Source organism: Canis lupus, chromosome 20, assembly GCF_011100685.1.
Source record: "Canis lupus familiaris isolate Mischka breed German Shepherd chromosome 20, alternate assembly UU_Cfam_GSD_1.0, whole genome shotgun sequence".
NCBI lineage: Eukaryota > Metazoa > Chordata > Mammalia > Carnivora > Canidae > Canis > Canis lupus.
Window position 1 is genome coordinate 50,374,661 of NC_049241.1, and position 23,130 is coordinate 50,397,790.

The following is a 23,130-nucleotide window of genomic DNA, read 5'->3' on the forward strand; positions in this document are numbered from 1 at the left end:
AGTTAAACCGAGTTAGGAAGTGGTGGAGCTGGGATTCGAACCTGACTCCAGAATCCGCTCCCTTAACTTCCGTGCAGAGTAGGAGCTCTACGTACCGTTCGGAAAGACGAAGTTTATCGTCGGGGGGCGGGCCCGAGGCCGCCCCAGCGCGGGGCGCTTCCAGCCCCTCCCCCAGGCTCCCGCAAGCCCCGCCCCGGACTCGGCCCCGCCCCGCCCCTCCCGGGAGCGGCTCCTCCTCCCCCGCCTGGGCGGAGCGGGCGCGGGATCCGGGTGGCTGCGGGCAGCGGCGGTGGCGGCGGCGGCGGCTGCGGGGTCGGCGTCGCGCCTGGGGCCAGGCCGCAGCGAGTTCGCAGCAGGAGCGCCCGCGGGCAGCGCCCCCCACGCGAGGTGACCCCTTCGGAGGGACCGCACCCCCGCCCCGCACCTCCGCGTCCCCGCAGGTCTGGGGGGCCGGGGGCTAGAGGGAGGGCCCGGGGAGCGGGGAACAAAGGCGGGCGGAGGGGGAACGCCTCTTCCCTCGCCCCCACCCAGCTGGGCTCCTTGGGGAGCGTTAATGGGGCGCGGGCGGGGCCGAGAGCCCAGCTGGGAACAGGAGATGGGACCATATGGTGATGGGAGGAAGCTCCTGAGCCCCCCTGCACCGGCGGGGGCGCCCCAAATCCAGCAGGGAGATAGGGCCGAGGCCCCCGAGGACCCTTCTCTAGTGCCAGGTGTGAGGGAGGGTGGGCAGATGGTCGGCAAGAGGTGGGACCGGCTGACAGGTGGGCTGGGGCTGGGGCTGGGGGTGGGGTAAGGGCCCCAGCCTGGCAGCCCTGCCCAACATGGGGAAAGGTTTCCTGCCTCTTGTCTTCCCCTCCTCTGAACTCGTTCTCCCGGAACACCGGGTGGGGCCCAGGGCTGGGCAGGAAAGCGGGCTGGTTCGGTCCTCTTTTAAAATGGAAAAAAGCCCCACAGGCAGTTGAGAAATAGCTTTGCTCAGGGTTCCTCTGCCAGCCAGTGTGCCCTTCATTCACCCAGGCCTCTTGGAGCCTCCCTGTGCAGCTCTAGGAGAAGCCATAGACGGCTGGGGAAACTGAGGCCTAGGGAGAGAATGAGGGCTGAGGCGGTGTCCCAGACCCAGATAAAGCAGCCTAGCCTTGGGGACAGATTGCCAAGAAAGGAAGAATCAGGAATTAGAGGGGTATGGTGGTGGTGGGTGGGGTGGGGTTCTTATTAGGTGGCTTCCTTAGGGTCGAGGACTGTCATTGCAGCCTCTGTGGGCTGGGGCCGGGGTGAGTCAGCCCTGCCTGGAGGGAGACAGGCCCACCCTTTTGACAAACAGAAGGTGGCAGGACCCATCTGGGGGTAGAGCTGGGCTTTAAACCTGGGTTGTATCCAATGAAACCCCCGTGGAGGCCAGGGATGGGGTTAAACTCAGCATAGAGGTGGGGGGGGTGGTCAGGGCAGGTGTCCTTGCCAAAGTCAACAGCCAGGCCCTGAGGGGGGGCTCTATCCAGCTGGCAGGCCCTCCTCCCCCCAGCTCATACCTGGGCCCAGCCAGCTGCTCACTCCCGGGCAAAGTCCACACCTGCACCTTCTGCAGGGTCTGGTTCCTCGGTGGCCAGAGGAGGCACTGCATGTGTCTCCCCTCAGCAACCTGGGCCCTTGCATTTGATAAGCAGCCCCATTTTCCAGAAGAGGATACAGAGGGCCAGAGAGAGCAAGTGATGCATCTGAGGCCGCTTGGCCTCCTAGTGGCAGAAGCAGGATTTGAACCCGGGTCTGGTCGGATACACTGGAGCCATTCCAGGTGGTTTATTTTTCTGCAGGGCGACAGCCCCTCCCCGCGCCCCAAGAGGCTCTCTGCCAAGATGGCATCAGCTGGAGACCCCCCCACGGGCCCGCGGGATGCAGCAGACCAGAACTTTGACTACATGTTTAAGCTGCTGCTCATCGGCAACAGCAGCGTGGGCAAGACGTCCTTCCTGTTCCGCTACGCGGATGACTCCTTCACACCTGCCTTTGTCAGCACTGTGGGCATCGACTTCAAGGTCAAGACGGTCTATCGTCATGACAAGAGGATCAAGCTGCAGATCTGGGTGGGCCAGGCGGCTATGGTGGACCTGTGGCAAGGGAGAGGAGCCCTGGAGGGGCTGGGGTTCCTCCAAGGAAGTCCATGATAGGGTGTCGGGCTGTGGGGAGGGGCCTCAGGTGAGGGAGAGTAGCCAAAGACGGGGTGGGGGCTTGGGGTAGATGTGTAGAGTAGGGGGGATTATCTATGAGGTGACTTCATCAGGATGAGGATATGCCCTGCCTTGTGGGGTCTGAGGGGCAGACAGTGCTAACCCAAGGCGGGTTAGAAGTCCTGGTGACCAGTGGGGAAGAGGTTGGGGTACCATCGCAGGATCCCCTACTGGGCCTCTGTGCTCCTCAGAGGCATGCTCTTGCTCCCAACAAGGGTGCTAATAATGATTCTCATGGTATTGAGCACCAGAGTGTCTGCATCAGGATGGTGCTCTCTGACCCAGGTGGCTCTTGTATGTGGTCACTAAGTTTGTTCTTGGAGGTGAGGTCAGAGGGGCTTACGAGACTGTGAGAGGCCGCTGACCCCTCAGACTGGGAAAGCCGTGCCTCCCATCAGACTGGGGCTGTGAGGGCCAGCCCATATTTCTCCCATCAGACAGAGATTGTACAGGCAGGGCCATGTCTCACCCATCAGACTGGGGCTATGAGCACAAGGTGGTGACCCGCTTAGGGCCCTGCAGGGGTTGGTTGGGGAACAGGGTAGCTTCTAGTGGCCTGACCCTGCTGTGTGCCTAGGACACGGCGGGCCAGGAGCGCTACCGTACAATCACCACCGCCTACTACCGCGGAGCCATGGGCTTCCTGCTGATGTATGATGTTGCCAACCAGGAATCCTTCGCCGCCGTGCAGGACTGGTGAGTGCTTGCTGACCACGGACACCTGACCTTCCCCCTCCTCTCCTGACTCTTAATTTCTAGCCTAATGGCCCTCAAACTCCACAGGGCCACACAGATCAAGACCTACTCATGGGACAACGCTCAGGTAATCCTCGTGGGGAACAAGTGTGACCTGGAAGATGAGCGTGTCGTGCCTACCGAGGATGGCCGGAGGCTCGCTGATGACCTTGGTTAGTGCCCAGCCTGGACCCCAGGCCCTGGACCTCCCAGAACCACACCCTTACTCCCCACCCTTGGGTCCCAGGTCCAACCACAGTCATCAACCCTCTGCCCTTTGAGGATCCGCTCAGAAAAATACCCACAGGTATGCCACGTTCTGCATTTAATCTCGGAGAATTCAGGGACAGATACTCCCCACCTTCCCATTGCTCTGGGAACCCAGACTTGGCAAAAACATTTCTGGAAATTTATCCTTCAAACATCCCACCCACATGGGAAGTGGAGAGTACAGCAAATCACGGCACTGTTGGCAACTTCCTAAACATCTCTCCCTGGGGAAAGCAGCTATGCATAAAGCACAGTCACACAGTAGAATACTACACAGCTGTGCAAAGGGATGAACACGTTCTTTGTGTCCTGCTATGGCAAGATTTCTGGGATGTCGGGTTAAGTGGAAAAAGCAAAGTGCAAAAACGTGGGTTTGGCTGCTTCCTGTAGTCTGCAGCTCAGCAGATGTTTTCTCAAAGGGCCAGATAGGAAATAACTACAGTCTTAGGGTTCTCTGTCCCCACAATCAGCTCTGCCTGAAAGGAGCCAGAGAGCATACGTGGCTGTCAGAAAAACTCAGCTTACAAAATTAGGTGAGAGGCCAGATCTGGCCCGTGACTCGAAGCTTGCTGACCCCTGCAGGAGTGTGTAAAAATGTATGCGAATAAGAATATATACTTAGGTTTGCCCAAAGAAACTCCAGAAGGACACAGAAGGATCTAGTAACAGTGATGACATCTGTGTGTCTGAGAACTGGGGACCAGGGCACTGGCATGGGAGGAGGAATTTTCAGGCTACCTTTTTGAATCAGATAAATGGAAATTTAGGCTAAAAGGAAATCTTTTTTTTTTTTTAATTTAAGATTTTATTTATTTGAGAGAAAGTGTGTGTGTGTGTGTGTGTGTGTGTGTTATGCACACAAGTGGGGGTAGGGCAGAGGGAGAGGCAGAAGCAGACTCCCTGCTGAACGGGGAGCCTGAGGACACAGGGCTCAATCCCAGGACCCTGGGATCATGACCTGAGCTGAAGGCAGATGCTTAACCCACTGAGCTACCCAGGTACCCATAGGCTAAAAGGAAATCTTGCCTGGAATATTCTAGGATTCTAAGCTCTCCACAGGACTTTCCTTGCAGGAGGCAGTATAACCATCACCATAGGGGAGGATGGGTTAAGGACCCAGCCTCAGGAGCTAGAGTCCCATCCTGTAACCCACTAGCTGTGTGACTTTGAGGACATCACCTCCCCTCTCTGTGCTTCCATTTCTCCATCTGGAAAACAGTGAAAACCATGTCTCCTTCAGAGTGCTGTTAGATGAAATAAGGGACTCCTGGGTGGCTCAGTGGTTGAGCGTCTGCCTTCAGCTCAGGGCATGATCCTAGGTGCAGGGATCAAGTCCCACATCAGGCTCCATGCATGGAGCCTGCTTCTCCCTCTGCGCCTATGTCTCTGTCTCTCTTTCTGTCTCTCATGAATAAATAAATAAAATCTTAAAAAACAAAAAAGATAAAAAAAAAAGATGAAATAAGTTAACACTGGCCCTGATTGAACATTAACTTGTATTATTTCTTGGTTGCTTTGTGATCTCGTATTAGTAACTTCAGCTGTCTGGGCTTGCACTTCCTCCTCTGTGAAATGGAGATTATAACAGCCCCAGTTCATCAAGCTGTCTTGGGGGGCAAATGAGTTTTTGTTTTTGTTTTTTAAGATTTTATTTACTTATTCATGAGAGACACAGAGAAAGGCAGAGACATAGGCAGAGGAACAAGCAGGCTCCCTGATGCAGGACCTGATCCTGGGACTCTGGGATCATGACCTGAGCCAAAGGCAGACACTCAACCACTGAGCCACCCAGGCATCCCAGGGCTAAATGAGTTCTGACATATAAAGCCGATATCACAGCCTTGCACACATGCAGTTGCATCTAAGTGTTGGCTGGCATGATGGTGAACTGTTGTTGACACTTGCACACAAAATTCTAGGCACCACATAATGACCCACAAATCCTAAAATATTTACTATCTGCCCCTTTATGGAGAAAGTTCAGGGACCCTAGACTATAAACAGTCTTTTTTTTCCTTACCGTCTATTTGTTAGACAAACTGGGTCTTTGTTCTATGGAACATCTTCCACTTGAGATTTGGCTCTTTGCTCGCTCATGGTGTCATTAACCTGTTCCTCTGTTTCTTGTGTTTTCTGGGAACTCCAGCTTGGAGTTCTCATTTCTAGGTATGCTGAGGAGTCAGCTTTTGCAGCTGGGGCCCAGATCCCCAGTTTGCCTGGAACTGGTGAAATTAGCTATGATTTCTAGTGGTGGGCTGGGATACTTGCCGATGTTGCCCCTACCTTGCAGAGAACATCTAGAGACTGGGCGTAAAGGGGCTTCCAACTCTGTCATTAAGTTTAAAATACTGAGGTACAGAGCAGGAGACAGAATTTGATCCCAGTTTTGTAGGAAAAAAGCAACACACACATACATGCACATACACACGCACATACCCCCTACAAACCCAACCCCGATAATTATGTATTTATATTCTTTTAAAAATGAAAAGTGAGGGCAGCCCAGGTAGCTCAGCAGTTTAGCACTGCCTTCAGCCCAGGGCGTGATCCTGGGGACCCGGGATTGAGTCCCATGTCTGGCTCCCTGCATGGAGCCTGCTTCTCCCTCTGCCTGTGTCTCTGATTCTCTCCCTGTGTCCCTCATGAATAAATAAATAAAATCTTAAAAAAAAAAAAAAAGAAAAGAAAAGAAAAGTGAGGACAGCCCGGGTGGCTCAGTGGTTTAGTGCCACCTCCAGCCCAGGGCGTGATCCTGGAGACCCTGGATCAAGTACCATGTCAGGCTCTCTGCAGGGAGCCTGCTTCTCCCTCTGCCTGTCTCTCTCTCTCTCTGCGTGTCTCTCATGAATAAATAAATAAAATATTTTTTTTAAAAAGTGAAAAGCAAGGGACTCCTGGGTAGCTCAGCAGTTAAGCATCTGCCTTCCATCCAGGGCATGATCCTGGAGACCCAGGATCGAGTCCCATATCGGGCTCCCTGCATGGAACTTGCTTCTTCCTCTGCCTGTGTCTCTGCCTCTCTCTGTGTGTCTCTCATGAATAAATAAAATCTTAAAAAAAAAAAAAAATGAAAAACGAAACACCAAAACACCAATGACAATTGCTTCTGGATGATGAGGTTACAAATAGCTTTTATATCTGTCTTGATATTTTTCAGTGGTTTCTAACTTTAGTGAATTTCTCCACTGAATATTTATAATCAGGACCAAAAAAGTATTAAAAAAAGAACTCGGATGCTTTGAGGCAGAGCCGCACACAGATAAGGAAATGCCAGTTTTGCCTGGGAAGGCAGTAGGGTGACATTGATGATCAGGAAGCTTGGAGTAAGAGATCTGAGTTCATGGCCTGCCTCTGTCATTCAGTCAATCAATCATTCATTCAGTTAGTAGTTTCTGACATCTGTTATATGCCAGGCACCAAACAAGTCAGATAGCAATCTGCCCTCCCAGAGCTGGCATTCTAATAGCAGAGACCGATAGGAAATGGATAAATACACACATAATTATTTGATTGTAATTACATTTTTATAGGACAGCATGACTAGTGCTGGGATAGAGCCGTTTACCCTGTGCTGTGTGTAGTATAGGGGGTGTTTGTCTGAATTTCTGGCCCAATTTCTGGCGGGTGTGGTGAATATGGACGTATTGGGGACCATTTGGGGGTAGCTCCCTGTAGGCCGAGCCTGAGCCAATCTTTTAGGGGTGCAGGAAAGATTGTCATATACACCCACCCTTATTTTTAGGTTGGCAGCCCACTTTTTGTAGCTGAGGAACCATGGGCAAGTCCCCAAATCTTTTATACTACCTTCCATCTTTGGGAGCAGAAGCTTTTTTAAATTAAATAGTTTCAAAAATTATTTTATTTTATTTATTGATTGATTGATTGATTGATCGATTTAGATTGATTTCGATTTTTATTTATTTATTCATGAGAGACACAGAGAGAGGGGCAGACACAGGCAGAGGGAGAAGCAGGCCCCATGCAGGGAGCCCAATGTGGGACTCGACCCTAGGTCTCCAGGATCTCTCCCTGAGCCAAAGGCAGGCGTGAAACCACTGAACCACCCCGGCTGCCCTATTTTATTTTTCTTTTTGAGAGAGAGAGAGAGAGTGGGGGAGGGGCAGAGGGAGGAGAGAAAGACTATAAGCAGGCTCCATGCCCAGCATGGAGCTCCACCTGGAGCTTAATCCCAAGACCCTGAGATCATGACCTGAGTCGAAATCGAGAGTCGGATTCTTAACCATCTGAGCCACCCAGGTTCCCTGGGACAAGCTTTTTTGTTTAAATGAGAGACAAGTTAGGAGTGTTTGGGTGTCTGCTACTGCTTATTATTTATTGCTATCATTATTACCACCTCTAGTACTTTCTGTAGGTCAAGACTGTGGGCATCACATATGCCCCATGGACGCTGGGAAGCCTTGCCGTTCGTTACATGCCTGCCAGGCACCAGAACATCACTAGCTGGGCCCTTGCAGCCACTGCTCTGTGAGAAAGATTCTTGGAATAGTACAAACTGGGACTGCTACCACAGACTTTTTTTAAAATTATTTATTTATTGGGGGATCCCTGGGTGGCACAGCGGTTTGGCGCCTGCCTTTGGCCTAGGGCGTGATCCTGGAGACCCGGGATCGAATCCCACATCGGGCTCCCGGTGCATGGAGCCTGCTTCTCCCTCTGCCTGTGTCTCTGCCTCTCTCTCTCTCTCTCTCTCTGTGACTATCATAAAAAATAAATAAATAAATAAATTTTTTTAAAAAATTATTTATTTATTTATTTTATTTTTAAGATTTTTATTTATTTATTCATGAGAGAGAGAGGCAGAGACACAGGCAGAGGGAGAAGCAGTCTCCATGCCGGGAGCCCGACGCAGGACTCGATCCCAGGACTCCAGGATCGTACCCTGGGCCAAACCGCTGAGCCACCCAGGGATCCCCTACCACAGATTTTTATTGGCATCAGCGTCATTTCCTTTTTACAGATGAGCCAACTGAGGCTTCAAGAGACTGAGGTTCTCAGCCAACGTCTCACAACCTCATGAAAGGCAAACCTGGGCTTAGAAACCAGGTTTGGATGATGCACAGCCCAGGCCCTACCCCTGGGGGGGTCTCACTGGTGTTCCCACTTTGTATCCCTCCAGGTTTTGAGTTCTTTGAGGCCAGCGCCAAGGAGAACATCAATGTGAAGCAGGTCTTTGAGCGCCTTGTGGACATCATCTGTGAGAAGATGAACGAGTCCCTTGAACCCAGCTCCAGCCCGGGGAGCAATGGGAAGGGCCCAGCCTTGGGGGACACCCCACCCCCCGAGCCCAGCAGCTGCAGCTGCTAGAGGTGGTCCCCAACCCCTGCCCACCCCTTTTGGCCTTGGCAGGGACTGTGACAGAGGCATGAGCCACAAGGGCTGTTTCCAAGCTCAGGGCACCCCCTTCCCTCCGGTCAGCTGCCCCGACTCCCGCATGGTCTCCAGCTTGCCCAGGCAGCCTTCTCACAAGCTCCAGACCCTGGGGATCCTGCACTGCAGGCAGAGTCTGGGGATGTTGACATGCACGAGCTTGCTGCTTTTCAGGAATTTGAATGGAGGGAACATGAGCAGCATGTCCCACCCCGCCTGGTGGAGGGGTGTCCACAGTGCCTTCGGGGTTGAAACTGTTGTCCTCATCCATTCTGTTTGGGCATTGCCTGGTGTTCACGAGCTGGTCAAAGATGGTTCGTTTTCTTTGTCCTGCGGTGTGGGTCCTCAGAGTTCATCCCTGGGGATGTGGAAGGCAACTCCTTTCTCAGGGTCCCCTGGTGTGGTCCCAGGCCCACCCGTGAACCTCCTCAGACCTCAAGCTTCCAAGGCGGGAAGGTGATTATAGCCCTTGCAGACCCTTCCCCCCTGGCCTGCAGATCCCCTGCCTGTGAAAGCAGTATTAAAGCAGCTTTTCCCATTGTCAAGGGACAGGAAGTCAGAGACCTGACCCCCACCCAGCTTCAGGGACCCCAGAAGTGCCTTCAGAGCCTCCCCAGTGTTCCACATCACCCACACCCCTGCCACTGTTTTGCCTTATCCACTGCATCTCTGATCCCTGGATTGAGTTCTGGACTATGGTCCGCATCAGGCTGGGCAGAGAACATTGCAACTCCTGGCATTCCCGCTGGGGTCTTTTTGCTAGAAGTTAACCCCAGAGCCAGGAGCCCGGGCCCTCCCGCCCATATCTGCCTCTCCCAGGCCCCATTTAGCTGGTGATGTTTTAAGCAAGATCTTTCCACATCTTATATCCTGCTAGAAAAGGAAATTGAGCAATATTCCAGTCTCCTGCTCTTGCTGGCGACTTGCCGCTAGAAGGACTAGGCTCCTCCCATTCAAGAGCCCTTGAAGACCCAGAGTCCCGTTTCCTGAGCCAAGTCATTGGTGGGACCCAGGGAGGTGATGTCTCCTCCTAATAGAGGAGTCACTCTCAGGGAGGCTTTAGGGTTGGGCTGAAGGGGCAAGAAAGCAGAATTGGGTAATTGCTGTTGCCACATGCCTTTCACTGACACAGCCTGGGAGTGGCAGGCTGATGGGGATACACCGGGACTCAGTCCCCGGTTGACACACATCTGGGAGGCCACAAGGCTGCGGTGCCCAGCTGGCAGGGGCTCCTACTGGGAGGTTATGTGCAGTTTGGGGAGCTCTGTCTTGATCTCCACCCCCCACTGCAGCTCAGTGCCCTTCCTGCCCACCAAAGTCCAAACTCCAGTGGCATGGGGCACCTGTTTCTGCCCCATAACACCAACTAACATCCCATAACACGACAAACACGGGGAAGATGGTCTAAACAGATGGTTTGTGCTCCACTCCCAGCCCCTGCCACCAAAATGACTTGCTATAGCCTTAAAGAGCTCAGCCTCCTCCTTCTGAAGGGAGGAAGACCTGGTTCAAGTTTTATTTCACTTTTACCATTATAGAAGCTCTAGATTGGATTCTTTTCTAGACAGGCCCCGTTCACCCCTTACCAAGGGCTGCCCTTAGAGCTTCAAAGGGAGCGTATCTTTGCAAGCCAACAAATCATGTGACTGGTCAAATGGACAAGTTTCTGGGAACACAAGGAGTTTGAGGGAATGTTTGGGGCAGGAGTCAAAACTGTTAGTTGCTTTAACATAAAAGATTAAAGCAGCCATTAAGAAAAACAACAAGTCTGTTAAGATGTACTGTGGGCCATCAAGATTCTGTTGGCCAGTCCATTTTTCTTAAACTGTTTGCTAGGAAAAAAAAAAAAAAAAAAAGATGGACCAAAGTGCCCTTACCTAAGGGACAAGCCAACCTGTCATAGCCCACCTGATAAAAAACAGCTTTGGCTGTGTCTTGTGCCTGACATGAAGTGAGCCTTGTGTCTACACGTGATTTTTGAACACTTGAGCTTTAAGTAGCAACTGAGACAGCTAGCTGCCTCTGGGTTTTCTCAAAATTAGGAATAATGTAGGAGAGGGTTTTTTTGGGTTTCTTCTAAAAATAATGCAGGTTTTTATTGTATAATTTTGGGTGGGAGGCTTCACTCACGATGGAACCCAAACCAATGTCCTGGAAGATCATGGGGGTGGGGGGGTGGGGGGGGGATGGACATATGTTGAGTTTACAAACAGCAATGAAGCCAAAGCTTGGGGGTGGGGGTGAGATTTCTCAACTCCTGGGAGATTGGGGTCTGGAGAGGTGGCCTGAGGCTGGGTCCTGAATTCTTACCATTTGCTTTAAGCAGCTGGTCTCTCCACTGCCACGATTGGGATTTAGGGTTCTGCTTTTTCCTTTTCTTCTTTGGCTTCCCCAGGGTTCATGTTCTTTTGTTTTTCTCCTACTCCACTCCAAAAGGCGAGTAAGGGGTGAAATTTGGTCTCAGTGTTGAAGCGCTAATTCCACGAACCGGCTTCTCCCCTATGATCCCAAAACACTACGGAGTGAGCTTCTCGATTTGGTCATTTATATACTGGATGCGGTTCTCCTGTGTAAGCGATTCCTTGATGTCCACTCAGAAAGACGAGCACTTTTATCCATAAGAGAAAATAAAAGCTGTTATGCCCAGATGCTGGTAGCTTTTTTTTTTTTTTTTTCCATTAGTGAAATGTGGTTTCCAGGAAGAGGGCGGTTGATTCACAGCCAAGTAGATGGCTGGTTGAGGGCCATGCGTAATGCAGCAGAATCTGGATCAGGCCAGGGAGGCTCGGGTCTGGGGCTGCCTCTAACCAGGTCTCATGCCAACCAACCTTGGCCCTGGAAAGTTTGCTGTGTGGTAGGGAGGGTGACATTGCCCCAACTAGTCCTAGTGAGATGATCTGTCCTCACAGCAGCCAGAGGGAACCTGCGAATACCCAAGTCACCCCATTGCTCCTTTGCTCAGAGCCCTCTGTGGCTCCCACTCAGTAAAAGCCTGAGCCTTCCCTCCAGCTCACAAGATCCTGCATGATCTGACCTGTCACTTCCCTTACTCCCCACTTGCCCTGCTGCAGTCACATTGGCTTTGCAGCTATCTGAACACACCAGGCCCCTGCCTCAGGGCCTTTGCCCTGACTGTTCCCTCAGCCTGAAGTCAAATGGCTCCTCTCATTCACCCCCTCTTTCAGGTCTTTGTGCAAATCTCACCTCATTGACTCCCCTTTCCTTCTCCCCACCCCCTCCTTTTAATATGGCTACCTCATCGCAGCATTTCCGATGTCCCTTATCCTGTTCCCCTTCCCATAGCCCCTCGAAGCTACTATATAATTTACTTGTTTACCTGAAACAAGTGTCTTTCAATATAATATCAGTTCCTCAAATGCAGGGATGTTTTATTTTTCACCACCACACCCAACTCAGTTCCTGTTTCATACAATAAAAAAGAAATATTTGATTTTGGTCCCTAGTGTCTGGCACACAGCTCCTAAAACCCTTTGAATCTCTGGAATGATAAGAGCGTCTTTTGTATGCTAATGAGAGGCCTGCTGGCTGGGAGTCCCTAGGTGGTGTCAGGATAGGGGGCACTGGTCTCCAGAAACACCAAGCCAAGATTAGAGGGTAAGGAACTATGAGGCCAGCTGCCTGACCTTAAGGGAGGGGAGGGGAGCTGGAGATTGAGATAATCACCAATGGCCAATGATTTCATCCATCATGCCTAAATAATGAAACTTCCATAAAAAGCCTAAAAAACAAGGGACACCTGGGTTAAGTGTCTGCTTCGGCTCAGGTCATGATCTCAAGGTCCTGGGATCTGCTCAGTGGAGAGTCTGCTTCTCCCTCTGTTCCTCCTCCCCCTGCTCTTGCATGCTTTCTCTCTCAGACACACATACAGACACTCTCAAATAATTAAAATAAATAATACAATCTTTAACAAAAAATCTAAGCAACGAGATTCAGAGAGCTTCTGGATTGGAAACGCATCAAGGTGCCAGGAGGGTGGCGGCTGGGGAGCACAGGGAAGCTCGGTGCCCCTTCTCCATACCTTGCCCTATGCATCTCTTCCATTTGGCTGTTCCTGATCTCTACCCTTTCATAATTAACTTGTAATAGTACTGAAATGCTTACTGAGCTCTGTGAGATTCTAATTATCAAGCCTGAAAGGGAAGGGGAATTGTGGGAGCCCCCCGATTTTGGAGCCAAGTCAGAGAAGTAGGGGTCACTTGGAGACTCAATACTTGCAGCTGGCATCTGAAGGGGGGGGGCAGTCTCGATGGCCCCAGTCCTCAAGTTCGTGGTGTCTGCCCCAAACCCTGGGTAGTTAATGTCAGAATTGAACTCTAGGATGCCCAGTCGGTACCCGGAGAGAATTGTTTGGTGTGAAATCCCTCCATACCCACATACATTTGGTGTCAGAAGTGCTGTGAGTAGGGGCACCTGGGTGGCTCAGTCTGTTAAGCACCTGCCTTCAGCTCAGGTCATGATCCTAGGGTCCTGGAATCCAATCCTGCCTCCAGTTCCCTGCTCAGTGCTGGAGTCTGCTACTCCCTCTGTCCCCACCTTGTGCTCTCTCTCCTCTCTCTGTCTCAAATAAATAAATCTTAAAAAGTGGGGTGGGGGAGTGTTGTGCGTAAAACAGTTCATTTTTTACTTGGAGCAAGCGCTCCACAGATGTTTGTTGAGTGAATGAATGCTCTGCAGAGCTCAAGTGTGAGCGGGATCCAGGGACTTACACACAGTCCCAGGATCCTCAACCGCTGTCTGAGCCTTCGCTCTGCAGCCTCACCGTCAGGCTGCGCGGTGAGCTTCAAGCCAACCGATCACCTTATCCCAAGCCCTCAAGCCGACTGTCCAGGGACCAGCTTGGGTCCCAGCCCACACCTGAACAGGTCCGACAGATGGAACACGCTGATTGGCTGTCAGAGACCACGAGGCCCCGGGCTTAGGGACAGAAATCTGAGAGGTGGGCTGTCTCCAAAGGAAACCGATGTGTCCTTTCCTGAAGTGGGAGGTGATTGCAGCAATGGCAAATACAACACGTGCTCATTTTAGCTTTCTCAAAATCCGCCCCTCTCCCTCCCGCCCCCCAAAGAAAGATGGAAAGATTAGTTAAACCGGCATTTTGCAATCCCCAATGAAAGAACCGATTCAGGTCGCTGGGGTCATTGGATGAAGGCCTTGGTTTATGCTTTCTCAGCAGTGACCATGGCCAGCCCTTAGAATCATATGGGGGAATGTCAGAGTCCCCAAACCCAGGCCACAGTCCCGTCCAGTTAAATCAGAAGGTGGAAAAAATAAATTAATTAAAATAAAATAAAATAAAATAAAATAAAATAAAATAAAATAAAATAAAATAAAAAATCAGAAGGTGGGAGCGGCACCTGGGGGGCTCCACCTATGGGCGTCCGCCTTTGACTCAGGTGGTGATCCCGGGTTTGTGGGATCCAGTGTTGGATCGGGCTCCTTGCCGGGTGCCAGCTTCTCCCTCTGCCTATGTCTCAGCCTCTCTCTGTGTCTCTCATGAATGAATAAATAAATTTTTTTTTGACAAATCAGAAGGTGGGGGATGGGGTGCAGGCTTGGGTATTGTTGGAAGGTGTTGGGGGCTTCCGATGTGCAGCTAGGGCTGAGAATCAGTGACTCACAGGAAATATGGGGGGGAGGGGAAGAAGATAAAGGGTTCAGGGTAGAAGCAACGAGTAAATCCATGCTTTTTTTTTTTTTACAAAGATCCCATTTATTTATTTATTTATTTGAGAGAGAGAGAGAGCACAAGCAGGGGGAGCAGCAGAGAGAGAGGGAGAAGCAGGCCTCCCACTGAGCAGGGAGCCTGATGGGGGGCTCCATCCTAGGACCCTGGCTGGGTTCATGACCTGAGCCAAAGGCAGACATTTAACTGGCTGAGCCACCCAGGTGTCCCCACGCTCTTTCTGGAACAAATTAAAGGTTGATGGGGTTGGAGAAGAAGAGGAAGAACCTGGAGCAGTGGTTTTCTGAACATGTTCTGGCAGCCTGGCCTGAGAAGTTGTTTGAAATTCAGATACATGGGCCCCACTCCAGAAGCCCTGGGGGTGCCCCCGCTCCAGCATCTGTGTTAGCAGAACATTCAGAGGACTCCAATGCATCCTCTAATTTGAGAACTACTGGATTAGAATGAAAGGGATTTAGGAGACATGACAAGCAAACATGATGTGTGGACCTTATTTGGATCCAATTCAAATAAACCAAATGTGTTAAGTCCTGGGGATGTAACGTACAGCATGGTGGCTATAGTTAATAATACTGTATTGCATATTTGAAAGTTACTAAGAGAGTTGATCTTAAAAGTTCTCATAAGAAAAAAATTGTGTGATGATGTATAGTGATGTTCATTACTTATTGTGGTAATCATCATGCAAACTACTATCAAGTCATATGTTGTAGACATGAAACAAATATGTTAGATGTCAATTATATCCCGATTAAAAAAATACAAAGAAATCAGGGCACCTGGGTGGCTCAGTGGTTGAGCGGCTGCCTTGGGCTCAGGGTGTGATCCGAGGATCATGGGATCAAGTCCCACGTCGGGCTCCCTGCACGGAGCCTGCTTCTCCCTCTACCTGTGTCTCTCTGCCTCTCTCTGTGTGTCTCTCATGAATAAATGAGTAAAATCTTTTTAAAAACACAAAGAAATCAATATAAAAAGACATTTTTGAGCCCATCAGAAAAATTTGATGGTGGGCTGGGTTTGGGTGATACCAAGGAATGGTTGCTAATTGTCTTAGGTGTTGTCCTGGTCCATTTGGGCTTCTATGAAAGAACACCATAGACTGTGTGACTTATAAACAATAGACATTTCTTTCTCTTAGTTCTGTTGGCTGGGAAGTTCAAGATCAAGGCACCAGCAGATTCAGTGTCTGGTGAACACCAGTTTCCTAGGTCATAGATGGCTGTGTGTGTGTGTGTGTGTGTGTGTGTGTGTGTATGTGTGTCCTCATTTGGAAGAAGAAGCAAAGGAGCTTTCTGGTGTCTCTTTTAAGATACTAATCCCATTTGTGAGGTCTCAGCCTTTAGGACCTAGTCATCTCCCAGAGGCCCCACCTCCCAATAGCATCACATTGGGGATTGGGTTTCAACATGGGAATTTGGGGGGGACACAAGCATTCAGTCAAGTGTAATGATAGCATTGGGGTTGACTCAGATGAATACATTCTTAGAGATGTGTACTGATGAGGGGGGGAAATGACATTGTTTGGGATTTGTTTCTAAATACTTCATTAATGGGAAAAAGGGATCATGAAACAAACATGTCGGACTCTAGGTGATTGTTGAATCTGGGTGATGGGTATACAGGAGTTTCTTTGGACAAATTCCTTTTTGTATGTGTGTGAACATTTTAGTTTTTTTTTTTCCACAAAATAATTTACAAAACAAGACAATTGCATGAGAAAGGAGGCCATGTCATCCCATTCAGGTACTTAGGGTTAAGATCATGGCCAACTGGCATAAAAAGTAAAAGGAAGGAAAAAGGAGTCAGGATAACAGAGCTCTCCCAAATCTTTTATTACCAACCTCCCTTCCAAAATCAGTGAGTGTCACAGAGGAATAATAATGAGACAAAATCTCCAGCAGCCAGGTGGGCCAGATGTCCTGTCTTCCCCCCAACCCCCCACCCCTCCCGGGGTCTGTCAGCCTAGTTTGATGAACAGCAGCAAAGTGGCAAGAATTCCTGGCAGCTGAAATGGGAGAAGAAAGAAATATTGAACCAACCTGAGGGACCTCTGGAACCCAAATCAAATTTGGATACACTGAGAGGGGGAGAGGAACATTTTCTTTCGAGAAAGGTGAAGGGCAGGGTTCTACAGAGAGCCGAAGGTCCCTCATGGTCAGGTTGGAGCCACTTTGGCCCTGTTTCCACAATCAGTCTCAGTCATGAGCAGCAGGTGGAGGCCTATCATGATGCATGTGGGTCTTTTTCCCTTGGTTTCCCACAGATCTTAGATCCATCCTCTCGCTGCTCCCCACACACACACACCGGGTCCCGCAAACTACATTTCCCAGAACCTCCTCCCCTTCCACTTCCTGTTAGGTTTGCCTAATAGGAAACACCTGTAGGAGATGGGAGGGCTGTTGGAAAAGTCGGAGTATTTCTTCCCCACTGCCTCCTCTCTCTTACGCCCACCCTGAGTCCTTCAAGACTGCGGCTGTGGGCAGGTGCTCCTCTTCCATGGCTCTTGCTTTTCCCACCCCTTCTGGCCCAGGGGAAGTTACAGCTCCCCATGTTGCTAGTGCCTCATCTCTCGTTTTTCTTAACCCTGCCCACACCTCAGCAGCGAAGGCCCTGAAAACCTGGCTGGGATCTGGACTATTATGACCTCCTTGGAGAAGACTGTGGTATAGTTTGCATATATTCAATATAAATTTGTACAATGAAAAAAATACCCGTTTTTAAAATACAGATCAGGGACGCCTGGTGGCTCAGTGGTTGAGTGTCTGCCTTCAGCTCAGAGTGTGATCCTGCGGTCCAGGGATCGAGTCCCACATCGGGCTCCCTGAATGGAGCCTGCTTCTCCCTCTGCCTGTGTTCTCTGCTTCTCCCTCTGGGTCTCTCATGAATGAATAAATAAAATATTTTTTAAAAAAATAAAATAAATAAAAAATAAAATACAGAACAGTTGGATGAGACTCATCTGTATCTCAGCTGGGCAGTGATCTCCAGAAAAACACTATTGTATCTTGAAAATCAATCTGGTGGGCAGCCCGGGTGGCCCAGCGGTTTATTGGTGCCTTCCGCCCAGGGTGTGATCCTGGAGACCCAGGATCGAGTCCCGCATCGGGCTCCCTGCATGGAGCCTGCTTCTCCCTCTGTTTCTCCCTCTGCCTGCCTCTGTGTGTGTGTGTGTATGTGTTTCATGAACAAATAAATCTTTAAAATAAATAAATAAATAATGCACGTGTTACTCGTTAAAAAAAAAAAAAGAAAGAAAATCAATCTGGTGGTGGGGGCACCTGGGTGGCTCAGTTGGTTGAGCACCTGCCTTGAGCTCAGGTCATGATCCCAGGGTACTGGCATCTAGCCTTGCATCAGGCTCCCTGCTCAGAGGGGAGCCCGCTTCTCCTTCTGCCTCTGCTTGTGCTCCTTCTCTCTCTCTCTGTCAAATAAATAAATAAAAATATAAAAAGAAAAAAAAAGAAAGAAAATCAGTCTGGGGGAAGCACATGAGAAAAACTTCATGCGGGCTCAGAGGGATGGAGGCTGTTTTTTCTTTTTACAAAAATAACAGCTTTATTGGGAAAATTCGTGTATCATACAATTCGCCTTTCTAAAGTGTACACTGAAGTGGTGTAAACCCTTTATCTTTAATGCAATTACTGAGAAAGTACGATTTATATATGCCATTTTGCTATTTGTTTTCCATTTGTGTTTTGTCCTTGTTCTGTTGGCTCACCTCAACTTTCTTTCATGTTAAATACTTTCTAGTGCAGCATTTTAATTCCCTTGTTTCTTTTACTGTATTTTAAAGTTCTTTTCTTAGTGGTTGCTCATGGGATTACAATTAACATTTTTTTACAATCTAGTTTGGATTAGTACTAAATGAATTTCAGGAGCATACAAAAGCGTCGCTCCTATATGTCTCTTTTCTCTCCACCCTCCTTTGTGCTATTATTGTCTTGTGAATTATATCTTAATATCAGTCTATAAACACAATTTTATAGTTATTGCCTTAGGCAGTTTTCTTTTAAATGAGGTAGAAGAGGGTCACCTGAGTGGCTCAGTTGGTTGAGTGTCTGACTTCAGCTCAGGTCATGACCCCGGGGTCCTGGGATCAAGCCCCACATCAGGCTCCCTGCTCAGTGGAGAGTCTGCTTCCTTCCCCCTCTCCCTCTGCCCCTCCCCCCTACTTGTGCTTTCTCTTTCTCTCTCAAATAAATAAGTAAAATATTAAAAATAAATAAATGAGGTAGGAGAAGAAAAGTTCGATCCTAGGATCGAGCCCTGTGTTGGGCTCCGTACTCAGCCCATAGTCTTGGGGTTCTCCCTCTCCCTCTGCCCTGCCCCCTGCTCATGCTCTCTCTCTCTCTCTCTCTCTCTCAAATTAAAAACACACACACACACACATTTATCACAATCATACAATAAATTGTCCATTTGAAAAAATCATATTTCTTGTCTTTCCCTGCTGATTAGAATGCCCATGAGGACAGAAATTTTTGTCTATTGAGTTCATTGTTTTATCCACAGTGCCTACAAGAATGCCTGGTCAAAGTAGGTGCGTAATGAGGTTTGTGGAGTGAAGAAGTGAACATTAAAATTTGTCTAACGGCTTTCCATCATATTCGGAATAAAAGTCAAACCCTTCTCTGCAGCCCACAAGGCCTTGTATGATCAACCCCATCAGTTCCTTGCCCTCATCTCCCCCTAACACTCTTCATGCTCACCCTGCTCCAGCCACAAGGACCTCCCCACTGGTCCATGAATAAGCCAAGCCTATTGCTACCTCCTAGCCTTTGCACCAGCTGTTCCCTCTGGTTTCTTCTATCTACACACATGATTTTCCCTCATTTCCTCAGGTCACTGGTCAGATGTCACCTCCTCAGGAAAGCCATCCCTGATTCCCTTCCCTATCCTATCATCCTGCTTTACTTCCTTCCCAGAAGGGATCTTTAACTGAACCGATCATCCATCCCCCACCCCCACTTGAACGTCACCTCCACCATAGCAGGGATCTCTGGTGCCCAGAACAGTATTTGACCCAGAGTAGGTGCTCAATAAAAGAGCTCAATGTGTTCTTAAGGGTCTAGGCCTTACCTGTATCACTGCTGCACCCAGTTGAAGCTCTGAGTCTTGGTTATTTTCAAGAGCTTGGGGAAACAGCCCTGAGGATACAACTATCAAAGCAGGCAGGACCTGGGTAAAGACTTCTGGATTCCAAATTCCCATCAGCCCCACCCATTGGGCCAGTTTTTCTCAGATTCAGAAAGGAGCAGGGGACAAAGCCGTAAGGATACTGAGTCCTTCCCACTTCTCACTTCCCCTAACCCAGCATCTTCCTGGCCTCCTCTTTCCCTCACCTCACCCATAACATACAACTTGCTCCCCAATATCTGTAGTGACCTCCAAGTGTGGTGAATGAGAGTATGACCAGATGTCCCAAGTTATTGCTAGCTGTGTGATCCTGGAGAAGTCACACACCACTCTGTGCCTTGGCTTCCCCAAATGTAAATGGGACCAACTGAATCTGCTGCCCAAGATTATGGCAAGGATTAAGAGAGAAAGATCTACATGAAGTACATAGCAGTGGTCTGACACATAACCAGCATTCAGTAACTATTAGTTCTTTCTGAATGCTCTTTACATATGAACAGAAGGGCTAACATGTATCCAGCACCTTCTCAGCCATTTACATGTATTTTCTCACTTACTTATCACTATAACTCCAGGAGGTGGGTACTCTTCTTTGCTGTTTTTTTTTTTTTTTTTTTTTCTTTGCTGTTTTGTAGGTGAAGCAACAGGTTCAGAGAAATTAAGAGACCAGACACGGTGTGTGGGTACAGAGATGGGCCCTCCACTTTCCTTCCTGCAGTTGCAGAGATGCTCCCCTTTCTAGGCCCCTGGCAATTCTTGCTTCTGGAAGCTAGAGTTGCCTTGAGCTTGCTCTTGACAGGGTTCAGTTCCCCTTTACTTAATATGCATTGATTAAGTGTCTCCTGTGAGCTAAATCCTGGGAACCCAGCCACATACAAAACAGACATAATTCCTGCTTTGGTGGTACTCACATTTGGGTGGTGAACACAGGTAATGAGTACAGCAATAACAGGTGGTGAGTAAGTAAGTGCTGGGAAACTCCCTGGGCCTCAGTCTCCTCACCTATACAATGGGAGAAAAGCACTCCCCACCTCGGGATGGCATATGATGGGGACTAAATTCACAAAGTGAGTGCCCAGTCCTGTAGCAACTTGTCACTATCCTAGAATTATCATCGTTTATCATTATTGCTATATTTTAAGTCCTCTGGGGACACCTGGGTGGCTAAGTGGTTGAGTGTCTGCCGTTGGCTCAGGGTGTGATCCCCGGGTTCCAGGATCGAGTTCCTCATTGGGCTCCTCTCAGGGAGCCTGCTTCTCCTTCTGCCTATGTCTCTGCCTCTCTCTCCAGATCTCTCTCATGAATAAATAAATAAAATATTTTTTTAAAAAATAGCCCTTTGTAAGACAGGCAGTGTAGCCCAGGGAATGGACTCAGACCCAAACCAGCTTCAAATCCAGCTCTATCAAAACCATGTGACCTTGAACTGGCCCCTCCCAACCCTCAGTTTCCCCATGTGAGAAATGAGGATGGTAACCCTAATTCCCCAAGGCTGTGAGGTCAAAATGAGCTGAACACCCAATGACAGTTGCTTTCTTTCTCCCTTGACCCCTCTCGCCGGGGTTCCTGCAAATATGCAATTTTTCTAAAAGTCACCAGCCCTAGGAGGCTACCTAGGTGATGTCCAGCAAAATCTTGAGTTAACCCCCCAACCCAGGAATTATGTCTGTGGACACGTTGCACCCATCACAGGCTGTCGTCCTGATGATTTATGGCAGCTCCTGGGGTGGGAGGGACCAGTTGTCATTTCAAAGAGGAGCCACAAAAATCCGTGTAGTTTTTCACCCCACAGCACTTTAGCTACAAAGAGGAGAATAATCATTTGAAGTCTCCCTTTCAAATATCAAAATAATGAAAACAATAGAAATCGTGGTCACCATGGCTACTGTGTAGAGCAGTCATGCTATACTGGGGCCTGGCTGAATGCATTCTTTACTCCAGTCCAGCGTGGCTCAGAACCCTCCATGGCTCTCATCGTACTTGGGATAAAAGCTGAACACCTCCCCATGGCCCCCAAGGCCCTGCAGGAGGTGCCCAGTCACCTCCAGGCCCTCATCCTACCCCCACTCTCCCTCTTTCTCACTCAGCTCCAGCCACACTAGCCCCCTCATTGGCCCTCAAACACACTTAGCAAGCCCCAGCCACAGGGCCTTTATACAGGCTGTTCCCTCTTACTAGAATGCTATTCCTTCAAATATCTTTGCGGCTCCCTTCCTCACTTTATTTAGCTATCTACTCAAACGTCCCTCTGTGGGAAGGCCTGCCCTGTCCCCCCTTACCAGGTTAGCCACAGCCCCTGTATCAGTCAGGCTGGGTTAAGGGATGCTGCGTAACAAATGATCCCAGAAACTCAGCAATTCATTTCTCATTCACACTACCTGCCCCTCACAACTTGGCAGGGGGACTCTGTTTATCAAAATCACTCAAGAACTCTGGCTGATGGAGGAGCCACCATCCGGATAGTTCCACTATTGAGGCAGGAGGAAAGAGTACTCTGGAGGGCCCTGAGCTGGCAGTCAAATAATTTGGCCCAGGGATGCCTGGGTGGCTTAGTGGTTGAGCATCTGCCTTTGGCTCAGGGCATGATCCTGGAGTTCCAGGATGGAGTCCCACATCGGGCTCCCTGCATGGAGCCTGCTTCTCCCTCTGCCCATGGCTCTGCCTCTCTCTCTGTTGCTCATGAATAAATAAATAAAATCTTATAAATAAATAAATAAATAAATAAGCCCATAAGTGACATGCACTTCTGCTCACAGCTCATTGGCCAGAAGTCATCATGTGATCCTCCTCCAACAAAGGGGCAGACCATCCCATTGCGAGGTGCCAATAAGTGACAAATAGCACTGTCAGGTAAACAAACCCTTACTGTCTATGCCCTTACCCTGCCCTGTTTCACATCTGACATGTAGGCTTACTAAGTAGTTTCACGTCTATGTCCCCACTTACGTGTCAATAACTCATGGCAAGGGTCTTGTTTTGTGCACTGTTGTGTCTGTCCTTGGAGCCCTGGACAGTGGCCGGCACACAGTAGGTGCTCAATAAAGATAGTGGAAGGGCTGTTTGAATGAGGGAGAGATGTTCTTTACCATCTAAAGCCTCAGAAGCCAAAACTAGGATGCAATTTTGTGGCACTACCCATCATGTGCCACCTCCCAAGCCTGAATATGACCCCAGGGAAGGTCCTGGGCTCCAAAACTCAGATGTCAAACACTTCTAGAAACAGGCAATGCTTTTTTCCCTTCCAAACCCTTTCTGGCCTCAAGGACCTTTTGAAACAACCTGCCCCAAGAGCTTCTGATGACACATGCAGGCTGGTCCTGATCTTTAAACACCAAGACTCAAGAAGGAAAGGTCACCACCTCCCACCCAGAAGGATGGTTATTTTAAAAAAAGAGAGAGAAGGAGAGAGAGAGTGGTACCTAGGTGGTTCAGTGGCTGAGCATCTGCCTTCAGCTCAGGTCGTGATCCTGGAGTCCTGGGATCGAGTTCTGCTTTGAACTTCCTGCAGGGAGCCTGCCTCTCCCTCTGCCTGTGTCTCTGTCTCTCATGAATAAATAAATAAAATAAAATCTTAAAAAATGAGAGAATAACAAATGTTGGCAAAGGTGTGGAGAAACTAATACCCTTGTGCCTTGCTGATGAGAATGTAAAATGGTGCAGTTACCGTGGAAAACA

The 23,130-nt window shown here is 49.3% G+C and overlaps 1 protein-coding gene and 2 long non-coding RNA genes across 4 annotated transcripts; 1 reads left to right on the plus strand and 2 right to left on the minus strand.

Annotated features, from left to right (window-relative positions):
* Positions 1 to 270: 270 nt before the first annotated feature.
* On the plus strand, positions 271 to 11,263 carry RAB3D (RAB3D, member RAS oncogene family). 2 transcript variants are annotated; one of them, XM_038567241.1, is made up of 5 exons: positions 271 to 440; positions 1,809 to 2,078; positions 2,800 to 2,918; positions 3,006 to 3,130; positions 8,365 to 11,263. In XM_038567241.1, exons 2-5 carry the CDS (start codon positions 1,851 to 1,853, stop codon positions 8,550 to 8,552), a joined length of 660 nt encoding a protein of 219 aa, XP_038423169.1. In that variant the 5' UTR covers positions 271 to 440; positions 1,809 to 1,850; the 3' UTR covers positions 8,553 to 11,263. The 2 variants fall into 2 exon arrangements, with proteins under 2 accessions (XP_038423169.1, XP_038423170.1); XM_038567242.1 differs by having other exon boundaries at positions 369 to 387.
* A 10-nt stretch (positions 11,264 to 11,273) lies between these two features.
* LOC119864740 lies at positions 11,274 to 12,009 on the minus strand. The gene is made up of 2 exons (XR_005375110.1): positions 11,953 to 12,009; positions 11,274 to 11,538 (listed from the first exon to the last, which is right to left on the minus strand). It is a non-coding gene; the product is annotated as an uncharacterized LOC119864740 (long non-coding RNA).
* An 8,082-nt stretch (positions 12,010 to 20,091) lies between these two features.
* LOC111091378 lies at positions 20,092 to 22,936 on the minus strand. Its single transcript, XR_005375109.1, has 3 exons — positions 22,875 to 22,936; positions 22,402 to 22,511; positions 20,092 to 21,255 (listed from the first exon to the last, which is right to left on the minus strand). It is a non-coding gene; the product is annotated as an uncharacterized LOC111091378 (long non-coding RNA).
* Between the last annotated feature and the right edge of the window lie 194 nt (positions 22,937 to 23,130).